The sequence below is a fragment of the Macaca thibetana genome, chromosome 19, assembly GCF_024542745.1.
Source record: "Macaca thibetana thibetana isolate TM-01 chromosome 19, ASM2454274v1, whole genome shotgun sequence".
Classification (NCBI taxonomy): Eukaryota; Metazoa; Chordata; class Mammalia; order Primates; family Cercopithecidae; genus Macaca; species Macaca thibetana.
This window is the reverse complement of record NC_065596.1, coordinates 12825561-12841375: the sequence shown is the minus strand read 5'-3', so window position 1 is coordinate 12841375 and position 15815 is coordinate 12825561. Positions and strand designations below refer to the sequence as shown.

Sequence of the window (15815 nt, the reverse complement as noted above, 5' to 3'; positions counted from 1 at the left end):
ACTTCTGGGCTCAAGCAGTCCATCTGCGTCAGCCTCCCAAAGTGCTGGGATTACAGGCATGAGCCACTGTGCCTGGCTGTATTTTACTCCATGAGATGGGGGTGAAGGATATTTAAATACAAAGGATATAGATGCAAAAAAAAAAAAAAAAAAAAGAGAGAGAGAGAGAGAGATCTGCAAATGCATAGAACCTCTCTGGAAGGAGACATGGAAATAGTCACCTCTGGGGAAGGAGACAGGGGTGGAGAGGGGGCAGGGCCTGGGTAGAAGCAGAGGACTCGTCACCGTGTGCCTTTACATGCTGTTTGGCTTTTTAGTGCATTGCTTTGCAAAATGAAGAAATGAACTAAAAACAACCCTTCCTCCCACATTCTACTGCTGGTCTCAAGGTGTCTCTCACCGGGACCTACAACCCTGGTCCCCTAGCCCCTCTCCCCGTCCAATATCATCCACACAGCCGCCAGGAGACACGTTTCCAATTGCAGATTCTTCCAGAAACATGATTCCAACCCCATCCCTCTTTTTTCTTTTTTTGAGACAGAGTCTTGCTCTATCGCCCAGGCTGGAGTGCAGTGGCACTATCTTGGCTCACTGCAAACTCTGCCTCCCAGGTTCACGCCATTCTTCTGCCTCAGCCTCCCGAGTAGCTGGGACTACAGGCGCCTGCCACCACACCTGGCTAATTTTTTTGTATTTTTAGTAGAGACAGGGTTTCACTGTGTTAGCCAGAATGGTCTTGATCTCCTGACTTCATGATCCGCCCGCCTCAGCCTCCCAAAGTGCTGGGATTACAGGCGTGAGCCACCGTGCCCAGCCCATCCCTCTTCTTAAATCCCCGCCCCACGCCCCTGGCATGGCTCTCCCCACCAACCAGGAGGTTTGAGATCAAGCTCTTTAATCAGGTGCCCCCACTCACTGCACCCCATTCCCTGGTACACACTGCTCCCTCTGCCCAGAGTCCTCTGCTCTCCTTACCTCCCCCAGGAAGCCCTACCTGCCCACTCTGGGCTCCCACAGCGCCCCAGGCTTCTCCATCTCAGAACCACTGGCTCTTAAGGAAACTGTTATCCATCCAGGACCAGATGACAAGTGCTGTGAGGGGCTCTCTTTGGATCCCTTATGTGATCTGGCGTGAGTGGAGACTCCCAGGACACTGAGATGGGGGTGTTACTCCACTCAGTCATTCAACAAGCCACTACCAAGTGTCAGCTTTGCACCAAATCCTGTGCTCAGCCTTGGGAGACAGGAGGGAGACTGAGTCATGGTGAATAAGGAACCAAGCCCAGCACTGTGAAGGGGTGGTGCCTTGGCCAGGGAGGTCAGGAAGGGCATCCTGATTAGGAATAGTGGAGCTGAGACCGGAATAACATGAAGTCCACGGGGAACAGTGTTCCTGGCAGAAGGAACAGAGAACACAAAGGCCTGTGGTGGGAACTGGCACAGAAAAGAAGGAAGATGTCTAGAAGGTAGCAAGTGTTGGGAGAAGGATGGGAGGGTGCTATGGTCTGAATGTTTATGGCCCCCTGAAATTCATGTTGCAGTGTATCTCCAATGCAATAGGATTAAGAGGTCAGGCCTTTGAGAAGAGAGGCACTTAGATCATAAGGGCTCTGCTCTCATGAATGAGATTAGTTCCCTTATAAAAGAGGTCTGGGCCGGGCATGGTGGCTCATGCGTGTAATCCCAGCACTTTGGGAGGCTGAGGTGGGCAGATCATGAGGTCAGGAGATCGAGACCAGCCTGGCCAACATGGTGAAACCCTGTCTCTACTAAAAATACAAAAATTAGCTGGGTGTGGTGGTGCATGCCTGTAGTGCCAGCTACTCAGGAGGCTGAGGCAGGAGAATTGCTTGAACCAGGGAGTCAGAGTTGCAGTGAGCCAAGATGGCACCACAGCACTCCAGCCTGGCAACAGAGCGAGACTCCGTCTCAAAAAAGAAAACAAATGTCTGAGGGGGCCAGGCATGGTGGCTCATGCTTGCAATCCCAGCACTTTGGGAGGCTAACGCAGGTGGATCGCTTGAGCTCACGAGTTTGAGACCAGCCTGGGCAACGTGGTGGAACCCCATCTCTACAAGAAATACAAAAATTAGCTGGGTGTGGTGGTGTACAACTATAGTCCCAGCTACTCAGGAGGCTGAGGTGAAAGGATGGCTTCAGTCCAGGAGGTGGAATTTGCAGTGAGCCAAGATAGTGCCACTGTGCTCCAGCCTGGGCAATAGAGCCAGACCTTGTCTCAAAAAACAGTAGAGGTCTGAGGGGCTTGTTTGCCTCTTATACTATGTGAGGACACAGCCAGAAGGTGTCATCCTTGAAGCAGAGAGCAAACCCTGACCAGACCTAGATCTGGTGACACCTTGATCTTGAACTTCCCAGCCTCTAGAACTGTGAGCAATAAATTTTTGTTGTTCATAAATGACCCAAGCTAATAGATTTTGTTAGAGCAGCCTGAAAGGACTGAAACAGAGGTTACTCAAGCTGTGCCAGCAGTAAGGACCATGGGAACCTACCAGAGGACTCAGCCAGAGAATCAGAACTTAATTCACGGCCAGGCACGGTGCCTCATGCCTGTAATCCCATTACTTTGGGAGGCCAAGGCAGGAGGATTACTTGAGCCCAGGAGTTCAAGACCAGACTGGGCAATATAGTGAGACTCTGTCTCTGTAAAAAATACAGTTTTTTTAATTAGCCAGGCGTGGTGGTGTGTGGACTGGACTCCCAGCTACTCAGACTGGAGTCCTAGCTACTCAGGAGGCTGGACTGAGTAGCTGGACTGTAGTCCCAGCTACTCAGGAGGCTAGACTCCAGCTACTCAGTAGACTGGAGTCCCAGCTACTCAGGAGGCTGAGGTGGAAAGATCGCTTGAGCCTGGGAGGCAGAGGCTGCAGTGAGCCGAGTTAGTGCCACTGCACTCCAGCCTGGGCAACAGAGCAAGACCCTGTCTCAAAAAAGAACTTGATTCACCACAGTCACTAGAGTGAGAGAAGGGGAGCTTGGAGGAGGAACGGTGGGAGCCTGACCTGGGGTGGCAGCTGAGGCTGTGGACAAGGGCGGATACCTGGTAGATGGTGACCCTGGCACTAAGGTCAGGCTCCATGTGCCTCAGGCCAAACGTGGCCAGCTCCACCGGGTCCTGGGACAGGTCCCGGGGCACTGGGAAGGGGTTGATGTTCATGAATCGAGGGAACCACATCTTCAGGCGCAGCAACTTGAGCATGGGGTAGCTTTTGCGTCCAAATATCTGAATCAGCAGGAACTCTGTCTCCTTGTTGGGCATCACACCTGTGCTGGGCAGATGCAGGCAGAACCTCAGAGACGGAGGGGGACGGAGGGAAGGGAAGAGGAGAGAAGAGAACATTGAAGTCAGGGAATTGATCACAGACAGGGAGAAAAGAATCAGAGAGAATTAGAAAGAAAAAGGCTCATGCCTGTAATCCCAGCACACTGGGAGGCCAAGGGGAGAGGATCGCTTGAGCCCAGGAGTTTGAGACCAGCCTGGGCAACATAGCGAGACCCTACTTCTAAAAGAAAGATAGAAAGAGAGGAAGGAAGGGACGGAGGGAGAGAGGGAGAGAGGGAGGGAAGGAAGGAAGGAAGGAAAGCAGGCAGGCAGGCAGGCAGGCAGGCAGGCAGGCAGGAAGGAAGGAAGGAAGGAAGGAAGGAAGGAAAAGTCAGAGGAAGGCAAGAAAGAGAGATGAGTGATGAAAAGATGGATTGGCAGAGGGAGGGGAGCCAGAGAGACAGAGAGGGAGCCATGGAGGAAGGAGGGGCTGAGACCCAGGAGAGGTGTTGCCAGCTATCAGGGTAGCCCACTCCCCACCCCGCGCCAGCCTCCTGGCCTCACCGTGGCTCTCCATCTGCTCCAGGACGGCAATCCCACACTCCTGCTGCCGAGGGTAGTGGACGAAGATGCGCTGGATGACGTTGCGAGGCCGGAAGACCTCTTTGGGGAAGATGTCGAGCAGCTGGTTGTACACAGCCAGGTCCCGCTCGACGCCATACTCCCGCATCTTGCGCAGGGCCAGGTAGATGAAGTCAATGTGGCCCCGCTTACGCACGCTGTGCTCCCCAAATTTCTGCACCGCCTGCAGGAAGCTGGCCTTGTCCCGTTCCCCGCTAGGCGCCTGCCCAAACAGGTCCTCATAGGGCACCAGAGCCTTGGTGGGCCTCTGCCGGGGTTCCGGTGGGCTGGAAACCAGGGACTGTTCAGAGCTATGGGGGGCTGCGCTGCAGTGCAGGCCCCGAGGGAGCTGGCGAGGGACCTGGGGAGGGAGGAGAATTGCTGGAATCCGGCACCTCCCAGTGTCCATGGGGGCGCCAGGCTGGCTTTCCTGGGAGAGGTCCCAGTGGCCTCCCTGAGGACTTGGAGGTATGGAACTGTGGTTACGAACCCAAGATTCGACGCCATTACAAAGTGCAATAAAACACAATGCTGGCACAGTAGGGAGGGAACAGGTACTGTCAGCCATGGCTATGGGGAGCTGGTAAAAACTGCCACGGAGGCAACTTGGTAATAATCACAGTGATGACACGCACATGCCCTATATATATATATATATATATATATATATATATATATATATATATTTTTTTTTTTTTTTTTTTTTTTTTGAGACAGGGTCTGGCTCTGTGGCCTAGGCTGGAATGTAGTTGTGCTACTAGGGCTATTGCAGCTTTGAACTCCTGGGCTCAAGCAGTTCTCCCCCTCTGCCTGTCCAGTAGCTGGAACTACAGGTGTACACCACCGCACCTGGCTAATTTTTCCATTTTCAGCAGACAGGAGTTACGCTGTTTTGCCCAGGCTGGTCTTGAACACCTGGCTTCAAGTGATCATCCCGTCTCCACCTCCCAAAGTGTTGGGATTACAGACATGAGCCACTGTGCCTAGTGGCCCTTTTTGCTTTTAATTTTTTTTTTTTTTTTTTTTTAAGACAGTCTCTTTCCGTCACCCATGCTGCAGCGCAGTGGCATGACCTCAGCTCACTGCAACCTCCGTCTCCCATGGTCAAGCGATTCTCATGCCTTTGCCTCACAAGTAAGCTGGACTACAGATGTGTTCCACCATGCCCTGCTAATTTTTGTATTTTTAGTAAAGATGGGGTTTCATCATGTTGGCCAGGCTGGTCTCAAACTCCAGGCCTCAAGTGATCCACTTGCCTCGACCTCACCAAGTCTTTTGTTTTTTTTTTTTTTGAGACAGAGTCTCGCTCTGTCGCCCAGGCTGGAGTGCAGTGGTGCAATCTCCACTCACTGCAAGCTCCACCTCCCGGGTTCACACCATTCTCCTGCCTCAGCCTCCTGAGTAGCTGGAACTACAGGCGCCCGCCACCACGCCCAGCGAATTTTTTGTATTTTTAATAGAGACGGGGTTTCACCATGTTAGGATGGTCTCGATCTCCTGACCTCATGATCCGCCCACCTTGGCCTCCCAAAGTGCTGGGATTACAGGCGTGAGCCACCGCGCCTGACCTAGCTTCCCCAAGTCTTCTGATTATAGGCATGAGCCACCGCACCCAGCCCCTTTCTTTTTCTTTTTTTCTTGAGATAGAGTTTCACTCTTATCACCCAGGCTGGAGTGCAATGGCGCCATCTCAGCTCACTGCAACCTCTGCCTTCTGGGTTCAAGCGAATCTCCTGCCTCAGCCTCCCAAGTAGCTAGGATTACAGGTGCCTGCCACCATGCCCAGCTGATTTTTGTGTTGTGTTTGTTTGTTTTTCCTGAGACGGAGTCTCGCTCTGTTGCCAGGCTGGAGTACAGTGGCACGATCTCGGCTCACTACAACCTCTGACTCCCTGGTTCAAGCAATTCTTCTGCCTCAGCCTCCGAAGTAGCTGGGATTACAGGCACATGCCACCACGCCCAGCTAATTTTTTGTATTTTTAGTAGAGACGTGGTTTCACATGTTGGCCAGGCTGGTCTTGAACTCCTGACCTCATGATCCACTCACCTCAGCCTCCCAAAGTGCTGGGATTACAGATATGAGCCACTGTGCCTGGCCTAATTTTTGTATTTTTAGTAGAGACGGGGTTTCACCATGTTGGCCAGGATGGTCTCGAATTCCTGACCTAAGGTGATCCACCCACTGCAGCCTCCCAAAGCGCTGGGACCCTTTTTTCTTTAAGAGATGGAGTCTAGGCCGGGCGCGGTGGCTCAAGCCTGTAATCCCAGCACTTTGGGAGGCCGAGACGGGTGGATCACGAGGTCAGGAGATCGAGACCATCCTGGCTAACACGGTGAAACCCCGTCTCTACTAAGAAATACAAAAAACTAGCCGGGCGAGGAGGCGGGCGCCTGTAGTCCCAGCTACTTGGGAGGCTGAGGCCGGAGAATGGCGTGAACCCGGGAGGCGGAGCTTGCAGTGAGCTGAGATCCGGCCACTGCACTCCAGCCTGGGCTACAGAGTGAGACTCCGTCTCAAAAAAAAAAAAAAAAAGAGATGGAATCTAGCTATGTTGCCCAGGTGGGGAGTGCAGTGGCTATTCACAGGCATGAGCCAACTGGTCAGCACAGGAGTTTTGACCTGCTGTTTCCAACCTGGGTCAGTTCACACTTCCTTAGGCAACCTAGTGGTCCCCCAAGTCCCAGGAGGTTACAATATTCATGCAAAACTTAGTGCAGGACACTCCATCAGCATAGTGCACAACAGCCCAGAACTCCTGGGCTCAAGTGATCCTCCCACCTCAGTCTCCAGAGTAGCCAAACTCTGGTTCTAGATGACACAGTAACAAATTTCTTATTTTAAATTGAATTTTTAAATTAGAAGGGTTACATATAAGGCATCTTAAAAATATACAGCTAGTTAGCAAGGCTGTACTGTGCTTTGATTGCACCACTGCATTGCAGCCTGGGCAACATAGTGAGACTCCATCTCTCTATGGAAAAAATTAAAAAATAAGCTGGGCATGGTGGTGTATACCTGTAGTCCCCGCTACTTAGGAGGCTGAAGCGGGAGGATTGCTTGAGCCCAGGAGTTCCAGGCTGCAGTGAACTACGATTGTGTCACTGCACTCCAGCCTGAATGAGAGAGTGAAACCTTATCTCTAAAAAATAAGTGAATGTATGTGTGTTTATCTACACAGACACACACACACACACACACATACATATATAGCTAACAAGTTAAGAGCCAATATTAGTCCAGGCTTGGTGGCTCACACTTATAATCCCAGCACTTTAGGAGGCTGAGGTGGGCAGATCACCTGAGGTCAGGAGTTCCAGACCAGCCTGGGCAATCTGCTGAAACCTCATCTCTACAAAAAAATACAAAAATTAGCCAGGCATGGTGGTGTATGTATGTAGTCCCAGCTACTGTGGAGGCTGAAGTAGGCAGATCAACTGAGACAGGGAGGTTGACGTTGCAGTGAGCCAAGATCACGCCACTGCACTCCCGCCTGGGCGACAGAGTGAGATCCTGTCTCAAAAGAGACGATATTTACCAAGTATTCTTCCACTGTAGACACAGTTGAGCACCTTATAAATGTGAGGCCCTAGGTGGGGGGTACTCTTACTACGCTCATTTTACAGATGAGAAAAACCAAGGCTAAGGAAGATGAAGTGGGATGCACAATGTTACACAGCTGCAAAGCATGCAAGCTGAGAATGGAGTCAGTGCCCTTAGTCCCCCTACTCTGCGGTTCCCAACAGCCATTCCATATCCTTCTTTGATAAGGCAATGTTAAAAAAAACAAAAAACAAACAAAAAAAGGCATTCATTTAAAGTAAAATTTCAGGCTGGGTGCAATGGCTTGTGCCTGTAATCCCAGCACTTTGAGAGGTGGGTGGATCACTTGAGGTCAGGAGTTCGAGACCAGCCTGGCCAATGTGGTGAAACCCCATCTCTATCAAAAATACAAAAATGAGACGGGCGTGGTGCCGCGCACCTGTAATCCCAGCTATTCAGGAGGCTGAGGCAGGAAACTCACTTGAACCCGGGAGGCAGAGGTTGCAATGAGCTGAGATCGCACCACTGCACTCCAGCCTGGGTGACAGAGGGAGACTCCATCTCAAAACAAAAACCTGAAATTTCAGTCAATTAATACTATAGGTGGTGTAGTATTATACCACTCTGGGGTAAAAATCAGACAGGAAGCTCTAAAATGCCTAACAAGGGGGAAACACTGCAACGGAGGTAATGTAAATGAAATGCATAGCACGGGGCCGGGCACAGAGTAAGCGCTCAATACGGGAACTATTAATATTCCCACCATCATCGTTATTGCTATCTATGGCTGTCAATCTGCTTTCGCCATCTGGTCACTATGGGTACAGGAAGAAAATTCAGTTTTCTGCCCCATCTCCACAAGTAGATGCAGGAGGACCTGCCCACAGTCACCACACAAATCCACCGAGCTCATACATCCTTATTTTCAAAGTCAGTCCCCTCACCCACGTGGACACTAGCACCTCTTAAATTAGGGTCCAGGCACAGTGGCTCACACCTGTAATCCTAGCACTTTGGGAGGCCAAAGTGGAAGGACTGAGGGCCCAGAGGTTCAAGACCAGTCTGGATAACACAGCAAGACCACATGTTTAAAAAAATTAGCAGCCGGGTATGGTGGCTCATGTCTGTAATCCCAGCACTTTGGGAGGCTGAGGCGGGCAAATCACCTGAGATCAGGAGTTCGAGATCAGCCTGGCCAACACGGTGAAACCCTGTCTCTACTAAAATTACAAAAATTAGCTGGGCATGGTGACACATGCCTGTAATCGCAGCTACTCGGGAGGCTGAGGCAGGAGAATCACTTGAACCCAGGAGGCAGAGGTTGCAGTGAGCCAAGACCATGCCACTATACTCCAGCCTTGGCGACAAGAGCAAAACTCCATCTCAAAAAAAAAAAAAAAAAAAATTAGCTGGGTGTGGTGGCTCAAGTCTGTGGTCCCAGCTACTCAGGGGACTGAGGTGGGAGGCTCATTTGAGCCCAGGAGTTTGAGGCTGCAGTGAGCCCTGATTCCACCACTGTACTCCAGCCTGGGTGACAGAGCAAGACCTTGTTTCAAAAAAATAAATAAATTAGGGAATTTTGGCCAGGCATGGTGGCTCATGCCTGTAATCCCAGCACTTTGGGAGGCTGACGCAGGTGGATCGCTTGAGCCCAGAGTTTAAGACCAGCCTGCCCAACATGGTGAAACCCCATCTCTACAAAAATATACAAAAATTAGCCAGGCATGGTAGTATGTGCCTATAGTCCCCGCTACTTGGGAGGATGAGGCAGGGGGATTGCTTGAACCTGGCAGGTCAAGATTACAGTGAGCTGTAATCACACTACTGCACTCCAGCCTCGGCTACAGAGCGAGACACTGTCTCAAAAAACAAACACACGGCCGGGCGCGGTGGCTCAAGCCTGTAATCCCAGCACTTTGGGAGGCCGAGACGGGCGGATCACGAGGTCAGGAGATCGAGACCAGCCCGTCTCTACTAAAAAATACAAAAAACTAGCTGGGCGAGGTGGCGGGCGCCTGTAGTCCCAGCTACTCGGGAGGCTGAGGCAGGAGAATGGGGTAAACCCAGGAGGCGGAGCTTGCAGTGAGCTGAGATCCGGCCACTGCACTCCAGCCTGGGCGACAGAGCGAGACTCCGACTCAAAAAAAATAAAAAAATAAATAAATAAAAAATTAAAAAAACAGCCGGGCGCGGTGGCTCAAGCCTGTAATCCCAGCACTTTGGGAGGCTGAGACGGGCGGATCACAAGGTCAGGAGATCGAGACCATCCTGGCTAACACGGTGAAACCCCGTCTCTACTAAAAAATACAAAAAGCTAGCCGGGCGAGGTGGCGGGCGCCTGTAGTCCCAGCTACTCGGGAGGCTGAGGCAGGAGAATGGCGTGACCCCGGGAGGCGGAGCTTGCAGTGAGCTGAGATCCGGCCACTGCACTCCAGCCCGGGCGACAGAGCGAGACTCCGTCTCAAAAAAAAAAAAAAAAAAAAAAAAAAAAAAAAAAAATTAAAAAAACACAAACACACGAACACACATACATACGTAAATTAGGGACTTTTAATGGGACCTCAGCACTGATAGGCCAGCCCAGACTCACCAAGCTGACTTCACAGAGTGGATTCTGAAGGGGGTGGAAGCAAATCTCAAGCTTACCTCCCTCTACCCAAAAGACTGCCTGGCTGGTGCTTACCTGAGAGATGGAAGTTCCTGGAAGGGCAGCCCTGCAGATGCCTCCCCAGGCCCTACAGAGGCCTCGGGCCAGTAGGGTGGCCTGGACCCAGCTCATGCCTCTGCTTGTCAGACAATCACCTGGCCCAAAGAGAAGATTCAGCATTAGTCTGGCAGCTTACCCGCTAACAGATGCAAGGGCCCCGCAGGGTTGAGGGCACAATCCAGATTATGTGGTTAACTCACCAGCCCCGATGTTTACCTTACCCAAGAAATGGGCTCAGATGACTCAAAGACTTTGTTCATGGAACAGCACCACCAACCCCGCTGCCCCAGGGGCGTGAACAAAGCTCAGTACAGCCTCCAACTCCTGGGCTCAAGTGATCCTCCAGCCCCAGAGCGTCGAGAAGCTGGGACTACAGATGCATGCCACCATGCCCAGCTAATTTGAAAATAGTTTGCAGAGACCCAGGGTCTTGCTGTGTTGCCCACGCTGGTCTTGAACTCCTGGCGTCAAGTGATCCTCCCACCACTGTTTTCCAAAGTGCTGGGATCACGTGTGTGAGCCACCACTCCTAGCCACTACAATCTAATTTTATAAAATGTGTGTCACTCCAACAAGAATCCCTGTATCTGGCCAGGTGCAGTGGCTCACGCCTGTAATCCCAACACCTGGGGAGCCTGAGGCGGGCAGATCACCTGAAGTCGGGCGTTCGAGAACAGCCTGACCAACATGGAGAAACTGCGTCGCTACTAAAAATACAAAACATCAGCCGAGCATGGTGGTGCATGCCTGTAATTCCAGCTACTTGGGAGGCTGAGGTAGGAGAATTGCTTGAACCCGGGACGCAGAGGTTGCAGTGAGCTGAGATGATGCCATTGCACCCCAGCCTGGGGAAAAACAGCGAAACTCCACCTCCAAAAGAAAGAAAGAAAGAAATTAAATCAGTATTTAATTTCCCTTCACTCCCAACCCCAGGAAACCACTCATCCACTGTGTCTATAGATCTCCCTATGCTGGGCATTTCATACAAATGGAATCACAAGTGCTCCTTTATGACTGGTTTCCTTCACTTGACACGTTTTGTTTTGTTTTGGTTTTGGTTTTTTTTTGAGATGGAGTCTCGCTCTGTCATCCAGGCTGGAGTGCAGTATCTCGGCTCGCTGCAACCTCCTTCTCCCAGGTTCAAGCGATTCCCATGCCTCAGCAGCCCAAGTAGCTGGGATTACAGGCACATGCCACCGCGCCCAGCTAATTTTTGTATTTTTAGTAGAGAAGGGGTATATCATGTTGGCCGGGCTGGTCTTGAACTCCTGACCTCAAGTGATCCGCCAGCCTCAGCCTCCCCAAGTGCTGGGATTACATGCATGAGCCACCGCGCCTGGCCCACTGACATGTTTTCAAGGTTCCTGCATCAATTTTTTTTAATTAATTAATTTTTTTTAGACAGGATCTTGCTTTGTTTCCCAGGCTAGAGTGCAGTGGCACAATCTTGGCTGCAACCTGCTTCCCAGGCTCATGATTATCCTGCCTCAGCTACCTGAGTAGCTGGGACTATAGGTGTATGCCACTGCACCCAGCTAATTCATAGATTTTTTTGTAGAGATGGGGTTTCGCCATGTTGCCAAGCTGGTCTCAAACTCCTGACCTTGTGATCCACCTGCCCCGGCCTCCCAAAGTGCTGGGATTACAGTCGTGAGCCACTGCACCCAGCCTTTTTTTCTGGGTTTTTTTTTTTTGTTTTTTTTTTTTTGAGATGGAGTTTCGCTCTTGTTGCCCAGGCTGGAGTGCAATGGCACGATCTCGGCTCACCACAACCTCTGACTCCCGGGTTCAAGCGATTCTCCTGCCTCAGCCTCCTGAGTAGCTGGGATTACAGGCATCCCCCACCACCCCCAGCTAGTTTTTGTATTTTTAGTAGAGATGGGGTTTCTCCATGTTGGCCAGGCTGGTCCTGAACTCCCAACCTCAGGTGATCCACCCACCTTGGCCTCCCAAAGTGCTAGGATTACAGTCCTGCCTGGCCAATTCCATTCTTTTTGGAATGGAATATAACCAGGTTTTGTAAGGCTATAACCATATTTTATTTATGCATTCATCAATTGATGGACATTTGGAGTTGTTTGCCAAATGTTTTTGACTGTTATAACTACTACTGCCATGAACATTCGTGTAGAAGTTTTATGTGAACATATGTTTATACTTCTCTTGGGTATATACTTAGGAGTCGGACTGCTGAGACATATGGTAACTACATGTTTAACAGTTTGAGGAACTGCCAGACTGTTTTTGGGGAGGACTGCACCATTTCATATTCCCATCGACAATGTACAGTTGACCCTTCTTCAACAGAGGTTTGAACACCGTGAGTCCATTTATACGTGCATTTTTTTTTTCCTCAGTAAAAGTTATGGCTGCACGTGGTGGCTCACGCCTGTAATCCCAGCACTTTGGGAGGTCGAGGCAGGCAGATCACCTGAGGCCAGGAGTTCGAGAGCAGCCTGACCAACATGGGAGAGACCCCATCTCTACTAAAAAAAATAAATAAATAAACACAAAAATTAGCTTGTCATGGGGGCACGCTCCTGCAGTCCCCAGCTACTCAGGAGGCTGAGGCAGGAGAATCACTTGAACCCAGGAGGCAGAGGCTGCAGGGGGCTGAGATCGTGCCACTGCACTCCAGCCTGGGCGACAGAGCAAGACTCTGTCTGAAAAATAAGACCAGGTGTGGTGGCTCACGCCTGTAATCCCAGCACTTTGGGAGGCTAGGCAGGAGAATCACTTAAGGTCAGGAGTTCGGCCGGGCGCGGTGGCTCAAGCCTGTAATCCCAGTACTTTGGGAGGCCGAGGCGGGTGGATCACGAAGTCAGGAGATCGAGACCATCCTGGCTAACACGGTGAAACCCCGTCTCTACTAAAAATACAAAAAACTAGCCGGGCGTGGTGGCGGGCGCCTGTAGTCCCAGCTACTCGGAGGCTGAGGCAGGAGAATGGCGTAAACCCGGGAGGCGGAGCTTGCAGTGAGCCGAGATCGGGCCACTGCACTCCAGCCTGGGTGACACAGCGAGACTCCATCTCAAAAAAAAAAAAAAAAAAAAAAAAAAAAAAAAAAAAAAAAAAAAAAGGTCAGGAGTTCAAGACCAGCATGGCCAACGTGGCAAAAACCCATCTCTACTAAAAATAAAAAAATTAGCCAGGCTCCTTTTGCGGGTGGCGGCAAGTGTGGAGAGGATGCCATGAAAACCTCGGGCACACTACAAGAGTACAAGGTGGTGGGTCGCTGCCTGCCCACTCCCAAATGCCATACACCGCCCCTCTACCATATGCAAATCTTTGTGCCTAATGATGTCGTCGCCAAGTCCCGCTCTGGTACTTCGCATCTCAGTTAAAGAGATGAAGAAGTCTTCAGGGGAGACTGTCTACTGTGGGCAGGCATTTGAGAAGCGCCCCCTGCGGGTGAAGAACTTCGGCATCTGGCTGCGCCATGACTCCCGGAGCGGCACCCACATGTACCGGGAATACCGGAAGCTGACCACCAGGGGCGCTGTCACCCACCGCGACCGAGACATGGGCGCCTGGCACCGCACCTGGGCCCACTCCATCCAGATCATGAAGGTAGAGGAGATTGTAGCCAGCAAGTGCCACCTGCACACGACTCCAAGATCAGGTTCCCGCTGCCCCACAGGGTCCTGCGCCGTCAGCAAAAGCCACGCTTCACCACCAAGAGGCCCAACACCTTCTAGTTGTAGGGCCCTCGCCCATGTGTGCCCCAGATAAACTCAGGAACGCCCCGGTAAAAAAAAAAAAAAAAAAAAAAATTTATTCAGACATGGTGGTGCGTGCCTGTAATCTCAACTACTCAGGAGGCTGAGCCGGGAGAATTGCTTGCGTCTGGGAGGCGATGTTACAGTGGAGAATTGCTTGCGCCTGGGAGGCGATGTTACAGTGAGCTGAGATTGCGCCACTGCACTCCAGCCTGGGTGACCGTGTGAGACTCTGTTTCAAAAAAACTAATTAAATTTAATTAAAGTTACAACTTTAAACACCGGGGGGCTAGTAAAAAAGAAAGTTACAGCTGAATGTGCCTGCCTCTCCATCTACCTCCTCCACCTCTTCTGCCTCTGCCACCCCTAAGACAGCAAGACCAACCCCTCCTCTTCTTCCCCCTCCTCCTCAGCTTACTCAATGTGAAGACAATGAGAATGAAGACCTTTATCATGATCCACTTCCACCTAATGAATAGTAAATTAAATGTGTTTTCTCTTCCTGATTTTCTTAATAACATTTTCTTTTCTCCAGCTTATTGTAAGATTATAGTATAATATATATATATTAGGGCCGGGTGCGGTGGCTTACGCCTGTAATCCCAGCACTTTGGGAGGCCAAGGCGGGTGAATCACGAGGTCAGGAGATCGAGACCATCCTGGCTAACACGGTGAAACTCAGTCTCTACTAAAAATACAAAAAATTAGCCGGGCGTGGTGGCGGGCGCCTGTAGTTCCAGCTACTCAGGAGGCTGAGGCAGGAGAATGGCCTGAACCCGGGAGGCAGAGCTTGCAGTGAGCCGAGATCACGCCACTGCACTCCAGCCTGGGCAACAGAGCAAGACTCTGTCTCAAAAAAAAATATATATATATATAGATAGATAGATAGATAGATAAAATTTAAAAATATGTTAATCGCTCTTTCCCTGCTGCCGCCAAGTTGCACGGAGGCGGAGGCGTGGGTGAGTTCAAGATTCACCTTCACCCGTAACCCACCGCCATGGCGAGGAAGGCATTGCTGCTGGAGGTGTAATGGACGTTAATACTGCTTTACAAGACCGCCCTCATCCACGATGGCCTAGCACGTGGAATTCGCGAAGCTGCCAAAGCCTTAGACAAGTGCCAAGCCCATCTTTGTGTGCTTGCATCCGACTGTGATGAGCCTATGTATGTCAGGTTGGTGGAGGCCCTTTGTGCTGAACCTAATTAAGGTTGATGACAGCAAGAAACTAGGGGAATGGGTAGGCCTCTATAAAACTGAGAGAAGGGAAGCCCCGTAAAGTGGTTGGTTGCAGTTATATAGTAGTTAAGGACTATGGCAAAGAGTCTCAGGCCAAGGATGTCATCGAAGAGTACTTCAAATGCAAGAAATGAAGACATAAATCTTTGGCTCACATTAAAAAAAATGTTAATCGACTGTTTGTGTAATCCCTGAGGCCTCTGGACAACAGTGGGCTATTAGTAGTTAAGATATTTTGAGACAGGATCTCACTCTGTTGCCCAGGCTGGAGTACAGTGGTATGATCAAGGCTCACTGCAGACTTGACCTCCCAACTCAAGCAATCCTCCCACCACTGCCTCCTGAGTAGCTGGGACTACAGGTGTGCGCCACCACACCCAACTAATTTTTAAAATTTTCATAGAGGTGGGGTTGCCCTCTATTTTCCAGGCTGATCTCAAACTCCTGGGCTCAAGCAATCCTCCCAGCTTGGCCTCCCAAAGTGCTGGAATTACATAGGTGAGCCACTGCACCTGGCTGGATTTTTGGGGAGTCAAAAGTTATATGTAGCCAGGCACGGTGGCTCACGCCTGTAATCCTACCACTTTGGGAAGCCAAGATGGGAGGATCACTTGAGCCTAGGAGTTCAGGACCAGCCTGGGTAACATAGTGAGACCCTATCTCTCCAAAAAGAAAAAAATTAACCAGGCATGGTGGTGCACACATAT

At 50.8% G+C, this 15815-nt stretch overlaps 1 protein-coding gene and 2 pseudogenes across 5 annotated transcripts in view; 2 read left to right on the top strand and 1 right to left on the bottom strand.

Moving 5' to 3' along the window:
- The window catches only part of ECSIT (ECSIT signaling integrator), a 385922-nt gene that overhangs the window by 4701 nt on the left and 365406 nt on the right, over positions 1–15815 (bottom strand). For 4 of the 5 annotated variants that reach the window (XM_050770539.1, XM_050770538.1, XM_050770540.1 and 1 more), the window contains 3 exons: positions 10126–10244; positions 3845–4262; positions 3059–3282 (listed from right to left, as the gene is read on the bottom strand). In XM_050770539.1, the coding sequence (XP_050626496.1) occupies positions 3059–3282; positions 3845–4262; positions 10126–10221 (738 nt within the window). In that variant the 5' untranslated portion in view covers positions 10222–10244. The remainder of the gene's footprint in view (positions 1–3058; positions 3283–3844; positions 4263–10125; positions 10245–15815) is intronic. The other variant, XM_050770542.1, reaches the window with a different exon arrangement.
- On the top strand, positions 13334–13911 carry LOC126942827 (60S ribosomal protein L18a-like; annotated as a pseudogene).
- On the top strand, positions 13865–15289 carry LOC126943358 (40S ribosomal protein S12-like; annotated as a pseudogene).